Source organism: Prunus persica, chromosome G1 (genome assembly GCF_000346465.2).
Source record: "Prunus persica cultivar Lovell chromosome G1, Prunus_persica_NCBIv2, whole genome shotgun sequence".
In the NCBI taxonomy this organism is placed as follows: domain Eukaryota; kingdom Viridiplantae; phylum Streptophyta; class Magnoliopsida; order Rosales; family Rosaceae; genus Prunus; species Prunus persica.
The window spans coordinates 17,764,226-17,772,507 of record NC_034009.1 but is presented as its reverse complement, the minus strand read 5'-3'; the positions used below and the strand labels follow the sequence as shown (position 1 = coordinate 17,772,507).

Below are 8,282 nucleotides of genomic sequence, written 5' to 3'. Positions count from 1 at the left end.
TATGGTATGCGTCCTTTTTTCTTTTAGTTCTATTCATGTATTTTCCAGTGCTATGTTTTCTTCGGAAGTGCACGATTAGAGTTGGTTCAATTTGGTGGCAGTGCTGATATAAGAAAATGCAGAATGTGAAAAATGGTTAGTCAATTGAAAGCATCAGAGGAAATTTGATTTCCATTATCTTAATCAAGTTTAATTAAAGATAAACAGTAAGATGCACATCATCAACTTGAAAAGATTGAAACGAATTAAAGTAATTTCATAAACAAAGAATCAGAATCCGAATCCGAATCCGGCCCAGTATGTACACAAAACTCGGAACCATAGAAACGGTAACTCTCTACAGAAAACAAAAAAAATTGGAGTTCATGCCAAATCCGGCGACCCCATTAGGAAACGGATATGCTCGGATCTGTAGAGACGAATGGGTGGGTCAAAAGCTGAGCGGCGGTCCACCGCTTTTCGGACTCCTTCTGCAAGCAACACTCCATGAAACTCCGAAACTCCTCCGACACCCCCTCGGGCAAGCTCGGCGGCTCTCCGAAACATATGGCGCACATGAGCGTGGCCCAGTCGGGTTTCTGACCCGGAGGCAACAACGGGAAGTGACCCATGTAAAGCTCCATCAGGGTCAGACCTAGGCTCCATATGTCACCGGCGTAGCCGTTGTAATTTCCGCCGTAAGTATCCGGGTCGAATCTTTCCGGGCTCATGTAAGCACAAGTACCCACGTAGGAATTGCAGGCGTCCGAGGTCCGGCACAGGATCTTGCTCACGCCAAAGTCGGCGATTTTCACTTCCATGTTGCTGTTCACCAAAACATTGGCGGGTTTGATGTCGCGGTGGATGATCTTGTTGGTGTGGAGGTAGTTGAGGCCGTTAAGAACTTGGCGGGCGACGTGGGCAAGATTGGGCTCGGAGAAAGTGCCTTGGGCTTTAAGCAAGGTCTCGAGGGTGCCGGAGTCCATGTACTCCATGAGGATCCCGATATCTCCCGACGGCTTCTCAAAGATAGCGTGGCAGCGGACGACGTGGGGAGAGTTGGTACGGCGGAGGATCTCCATCTCGCGGAAGAGCTGACGGCGGACTGTGGGGTCGTTGGAGTGGGCATGAACGAGTTTGAGAGCGTAGGTGTTGGAAGTCCGCTTGTGATTTACCTTGTAGACGGTACCGCTGTCACCGTGGCCGAGGACTTGGAGTTTCTCGAGATCGACGGCGGAGATAGAGCCGAAGGAAGAGTTGTTTGTGACTGCGGCCGTAACAGTGGCGGTGGGAGGGAGGGGAACGGAGACACATGGGCGGCACTCGGAGGATTCGGGCAAGGGGAGCCGGAGATTAAGCTGGCGTCGTTGTCGAATGAGAGCCATTTGTTTCTATTTTGATTGGGAATGTGTTGGTGGTGTGGGTGTGGAGTGGAGTACATTTATAGGGTTTCCTTTTTCCAAATTGAAGTAGGAGTGAGAAAAGAACTTGCGGGCCAAGCATCCGGCATCATCCAAATGGAGCTCAACTTTTTCGGTTTAGGATCATTTTGTTTTATTAACAAATTTAAACATAATTATCTACATTTGGATTTCAAAGCATTTACTATAGCTATGATAAATTCATAAGAGTTTGTTAAATCCAGATCCATAAACGCTTAATATTAATAGTTATCTGCCAACTTCATTTGCTTTGGTGCGTATATATTGTATCTTTTGCAATAAAACTGACCGCCTCTGGGAGTAATCTGCCTTTTGTAATTAAATATTTTATCATTTTAAAACACTCGCCAAAAAAAAAAAAACAACGCAGAATAAAGATTTCAACCTAAAACTCAATTTATCTAGTGCTACTATTTTCACCCCCATTCTATTTCCCCACCTACTTTATCTTCACAATCATTATTTAAATTTGTAAAAACACAATCTTGGATATCTTTCCATCCATTATTATTACTAAAACACCCTTTAATTATTAAAGTAAAATACTAATAAAATAACATTTTTAAAAAAAATAAAAACAAAACTCTCTTCTCAATCCCCCCCGGGATGATCAAATGAGCCTATGGCAACATAGTTTTTTTTTTTTTTTTGATGAACTGGGGGGTAAAACCCTAAGAACACACAACAACTACTCACTACAGACTAACCGAGTCCTAGTGACTCCAAGCAGATCATCAACAAGGCTAGTGCCAATCCAGCTTGGAGCCATATCAAGAAAACAAACACCTAGGTCAAGATTGTAGCTCCACTAAGCAATACAGTCAGCAACCACATTTCTTTCTCTATAATTGTGTTGAAGAGCATAGGTATCAAACTTTCCCATAAGCTCCCAGCAACTTGAAGCCAGAGACGCCACAGGATGTAACCAAGAGTAGTAGAATTTTTCACCAACTTAACAGCCATTGCAGAATCCATTTCCACCAACAGATTACGAATGCCTCTATCCTCAGCAAGCTTTAACCCAAAAAATAAGCCCTACATTTTAGCCTCAAGGATCTTACCTCTGCCCAAATTAGCAGCAAAACCACAAGTCCAATCACCAAAGGAATCACGTATAAATCCCCCCGCACCAATGCATCCAGAAGCACTTTTCCTAGTTCCATCCACATTCAGCTTATACTGCCAGGACTAGGTGGCACCCATGCTAGGGACAAGTGGATTTTAGCACTGATTTTATGCAAGATTTGAGAGTTCATGAACCATTCATTGGCAGTAACCAAGAGGTCGTGTCTGGGGTTAACAAGAACCTCATCCTCGGGCTGAAAAATGGATTTGTTCCTCCACTTCCACAAATGCCAACAAGTAGCTACAAACACCAAATACCAAGGAACATCAGCATGCCACTTAGCCTTTGACATTAAATTAGCCTTTAGCCAAGGGTTTGAAATCCATCTAGAAGAAAGAAAAATTGGATGGAGAGATAATCAAATCATTCCAGACATCTTTGGCTCGATTACAGTCACGAAATATATGAAAAAATAGACTCAGTAGGACAATCACAGACAGTACAAGCCGAATCCCCAGCTAGGTTTCTTTTAACTTTCTGCTCATTAGTAAGGAGTTTTCCTTGGGCAGTCAGCCACAAGAAAAAATGTAGTTTATGAGGGATCCTGAGAATCCATAAAAATTTCCAATCGTACTCAAGCCACCAAGGACCTTTAAAGAACAACCCATAGGCAGTTTTAACTGAGAAAACTATTTTAGGAGAAAGCCTCGAAATATAAGAATCAGGGAGAGAACCCATGAAACCAACAAGCACATTAAGAATTTTCTAAACAAGATCATCATGAAGAGTGGAGCGTAATTTGTTAACCTCCCACCAACCATTCTTGGAGAAATCAGACACAACACAATTCTAATCAGTCAACTGCAACACCCTCTCAAGATGAGCCAAAGGTGCATCAGTGACCCACTTGTTTGTCCATAAATGAGTAGAATCCCCTTTTCCAATCCTCCAAGCTAACCCTTGGGATAACAAGGCAGTCCCATGGAGAATACTTCTCCAAGTACTGGAGCAGCCTTGTTTAGACTTTAAAGAAGTGTCAAGAATAGTAGAACCCTGCATATAATTGGTTTCATAAATTTTAGCCCACAAGCCCTTATCCCTGCTAGGCAATCTCCACCCTATTTTAGCCAACATAGCTTGGTTCATGGCAGTAGTCTTCTTAAGACCCATACCCACTTTGCATGTGGGCCTACAAACCAAATCCCATTGACATAAATGAATCTTCTGCTTTTTCTCTCCACCCCCCCAAAAGAAGTTTCGATTGAGTTTATCCAAATCATCACACACTAGCAGGCAATTTGGTAGTTTGCATAGCGTAAATAGGAATGGAAGTAGTAACAGCTTGAATTAAGGTAGCTCTACCAGCTAGAGATAAAGATTTACCTTTCCAAGATGCCAACCTGTGCTTAACCTTATCCACCAAAGATTCATAAGTAGCTTTACTGACTCTGGAATGTAACAAGGGCATTCCTAAGTATTTTCCAAGATCATTGGTAAGAGGTGAACCACATATATAACTAATCTTCTTAGCAAGCTCCTTACAAGTGTTAGGAGAACAATAAATGGCAGACTTTTCAAAATTAACTACCTACCCAGAAGCATGGCAAAAGAGCTTCAAACAACTTCTCATAACTCTGGCTTGACAGGAGCTAGCCTCAACAAAAAGAATTAAATCATCGGCAAAAAAAAGGTGGGAAATAGCATGACCTATCTATGACGATTTGACAAGTCTCCACTTCTTCTTTCCAACAGCATAAAAAATAATATGTGAGAGCTTTTCAACACATAACCCAAATAAATAAGGAGATAAGGGATCTCCTTGCCTAATTCCATTCAAAGGCACAAAAGGAGAAGTCAACTCACCATTAACACAAAGTTGATATCTCACAGTAGTAACACAGCTCTTGATCAGATGAACCAAATCATCAGGAAGCCTCAACTCCACCAACACATGCTCAATAAAGTTCCAGTTCAATGTATCATAAGCCTTGGAGAGATCAATTTTTCAAGCAATAAATCCCTTCTTACCTTTCAAAATTTTAAAGTTATGCATTAATTCCTGAGCAATAAGGATATTGTCAGTGATAGACCTGCCAGGGACAAGGCTAACCTGATTAGGGCTAATTAGCTTGGGCAAAATAGGCCTGAGATGAGCAACAATAATCTTAGATATGACCTTGTGAAGAGGAACAAAGGCTGATAGGCCTAAATTGTGTCATAGTATGGGGATTGGCCACCTTAGGCACCAATGTAATTAAGGTAGCATTAAGTTTATCTGGAATTTGACAATCAGTAAAAATTTGCTGAACCATATTAAAAATAGTAGGGCCACAAAGATGCCATTGGTTCTGAAAGAAACACGCAGGGAACCTGTCAACCCCAGGGGCTTTAAGACTACCAATACCAAACAAGCTTTCCTTGACTTCGAACAACTCAACACATTTGTACAACCCCTCCAAATAAGCAGAAGCAAGACTAGGAAAAAGATTGATAATAGGCTTTGCACTAGGAGCAACTCATCTTGATTAAACATCCCTTGAAAGTACTTGACAGCCAATCTTTTAGTATCCTTTAGTCTCTCAATCTTGTTCCTCCTTCTCTGAACAATAGTAATGAGATGGAAGAACTTAGTGTTCCTATCACCATCCTGCAACCACTGGACTCAAGACTTCTGTTTCCAAAACAAAGATTCTTAATCTAAAACATTATTAAATTCAGCAGTAAGACAACCTTCCAGATTGCTAAGAAACTCATTAGGCCCTTTGCACAGAGCCTGCTGGATACCATGAATTCTAGTCAATAGTCTTGTTTTTTTCTGTCTCAAATGGCCAAAAACTTGAATGTTCCAAGTTTTAAGAGGCTCAACTAATTTAAGGGTTTTCCCCATAGTAGAACCAGCAGATTTATCCCAAATTTCATAAATAAAGTCATCTAAGCTTTCATGCTTTAGCCACATAGCTTCAAAACGAAAAGGTCTTTTAAGGGGGTCAGCCTTAAAGCAAGATTGCAAGCAAATTTTAATGGGACTATGATAAGACTTTGTACGAGGGAGATGCCTCACATTGGCATCAGAAAAAAGCCTTCTCCATTTCACATTACAGATTGCTCTATCCAACCTTTCCAACACACGTTTATTTGACCAAGTAAATTTGGGTCCAGCAAACCCCAAATCCAACATCTCATGACTATCAAACCAATCTTTAAAACCTTTAGACCTACCAGAGGAAACCCCTCCCAGTTTTTCATCGACAGATAGAATCAGTGGCGGATCCAGGATTATGTAGCCAAGGGGGCTTAGTGTAAAAGTTCTGAAATTTTTCTACAAAGAAAATAATGCTAAAAAGATAGAAAGATAGTACTTCCATTCATAATTCATAACAAAACCAAAATATAAGTTACAATTGTCCACGACGAGTTTTCATATTCTGAAAACGTTGCATTATAATTTCGTTATCAATACAAGCAAAAACATCTCTCTCAATGTAAACAATCAAGCTATCATTCAACCATTGATCTCCCATTCTGTTGCGAAGTGGATTTTTAATAATATTCATGGCGGAAAATGCCCTCTCCACTGATGCAGTTGCAACCGGTAAAACCAAAGCCAATGTAAGAAGCAAATACACAAAAGGAAATATTTCATGCATTCCTTTCTCCACCATTTTTTCCGCAAGACTACTAATCCCTTCCAATTGAGAAAAATCACTACTCGAACGCATATGATGAACATAAACACCAAGTTGATCTTCAAGCATCAATAAGTCTCTATCCGAAAAATCATAAGGATAAAATTGAGCAAGACGAACTAGCTTTCGTTTGTCAAAAGCTACAAAGTTATTTTTCGGACTCAAGCATGCCAAACAAGTAAGTAACTCAGTACTTACCTCGTTGAAGCGATCATTTAATTCCGCAAGTTGCCCATCAATTACATGAATAAAGATCTCCACACGATAACGATGATAATTTGTCTTCATTAGAGCATTACGCCGTGATCTCCCTGGAATTACATATTCCTCATCCATGGTAGGAACTATAATATCATGTTCGTAACAAAACGAGGATGCTTGCTCAACCAATTCTTCAAACTCATTATCCCTCATCAACTGCAGGTTTTCCTTGCATGTTTTCACTAAACTCATTGCACTCACAATGTCTTGATCTTTCTTTTGCAATGCTAGAGACAAAGTGTTTGTTATTCCCAATATAGCTTTCATTACAAATAAGTGAAACACAAACTCAAAAGATTGTATTTCTCTCCATAACTTATAGGATTCACCCGAACTATCATTAGGATTATCATCAACAATCATTTGAAGCACATTCACCACAGATGGGAACATAGAAATGATACTAATCAACGTACCATAATGTGAGTTCCATCGTGTATCCCCGGCATGTTTGAGAGTAGTTTCTTGATTTAAGCCCCACCCCGTTATAAGACAATCATCTTCAAAAGCTCTCACAAGCTCTTCTTGGTATTGTGCTCTAAGTACATCGCGATGCTTACAAGATGCTCCAACAACATTAACCAAACTATTAGCCGTTGTGAAAAAAGAGTTGACATCAATGTTTTTCTTTGCTACCACAACAAGAGCTAGTTGAAGTTAATGAGCAAAGCAATGAACATAAAATGCACAAGGTTGTTCTCTCAAAATCTTTGTCTTAAGGCCATTGAACTCACCTCTCATATTACTAGCTCCATCATAACCTTGTCCTCGTAGCTTGGAAAAGCTCAAATTCGCGGAAGAAAAGAATTCATCAATGGCTTCCTTTAGTGCACTTGAAGTAGTGTCGGTTACATGTTGAACCCCCACAAACCTTTCAATTATTTGTCCTTTGTCATTCACATAACGCAACACCATCGCCATTTGCTCCTTTATTGAAACATCACGTGCTTCATCCACCATTATTGAAAAATATCTATCTTTTACATCACTCAAGATAAGATCAATGGTTTCTTTAGCACAAGAATTGACAAGATCTTTTTGAATTGAAGGAGCTATTAACTTTAAATTTCCCGGAGCAGTTTCCAACACAACGGCCTTAACTTTTTCATCATAATCCGCAAGAAATTGCAAGAGCTCTAAATAATTCCCTTTATTACTTGATTGTGCACTTTCATCATGACCACGAAAAGAAAGCCCTTGCCGCAACAAATACCTAGTGCACTTAAGTGATGCATTCAAGCAAGTACGATAAGCCGTGCGAGCTTGGCTTGTTTGCTTGATCACAATTGTTTCAATGTGTGTAGTTTGATGCATCAAATTGTAAGCAACTTCTCTAGCTTGGTTGTGAACACTACCAACCGGTCCAACATGAAGGTTAAATCTTTCTTTCGCCTTCTTCCAATTATTGAAGCCTACCCCAGTGAATGCATCACCACCCACTTGATCAAAATTAGATTTGAAGAGATAACAATGAAGATAAAACGCAGCATCTTTAGCAATACTATATTCCAACCAATCATGATCATCAAACCAATGAGCAATGAAGCGTCTATTAATTCCTGATTGATTAGTTTGTGAGAATTTATAACTTCTAGGTTGACAAGGTCCCTTTTGTAGATATGCTCTTCGGATCTCATCCCGAATATTATGACTATAATCCGCCATTCGAGTTCTTAGTCCAGGGTCTGCCTGAAGATTAGCTAAGATCTCATCTACTTCAATTGGTCTTGCATTTGAACTACCCGGATTAGACAGAGAAGAACTATCCGTAGATAATTTTCTTTTAAAGAATCGTTCCATAAATCTACAAATCAATTAATTCAATCAATCATTAATTTTTATCCAAAT

At 39.9% G+C, this 8,282-nt stretch overlaps 2 protein-coding genes across 2 annotated transcripts; both read right to left on the bottom strand.

Moving 5' to 3' along the window:
* On the bottom strand, window positions 175–2,005 carry LOC18793708 (mitogen-activated protein kinase kinase 9). The gene has a single exon (XM_007226554.2). The coding sequence runs from the start codon at window positions 1,362–1,364 to the stop codon at window positions 387–389; it is 978 nt and encodes a 325-aa protein (XP_007226616.1). The 5' UTR covers window positions 1,365–2,005; the 3' UTR covers window positions 175–386.
* Window positions 5,180–8,234, bottom strand: LOC109946583 (zinc finger MYM-type protein 1-like). The gene is made up of 3 exons (XM_020554875.1): window positions 7,169–8,234; window positions 5,887–7,081; window positions 5,180–5,795 (listed from the first exon to the last, which is right to left on the bottom strand). Exons 1-3 carry the CDS (start codon window positions 8,232–8,234, stop codon window positions 5,180–5,182), a joined length of 2,877 nt encoding a protein of 958 aa, XP_020410464.1.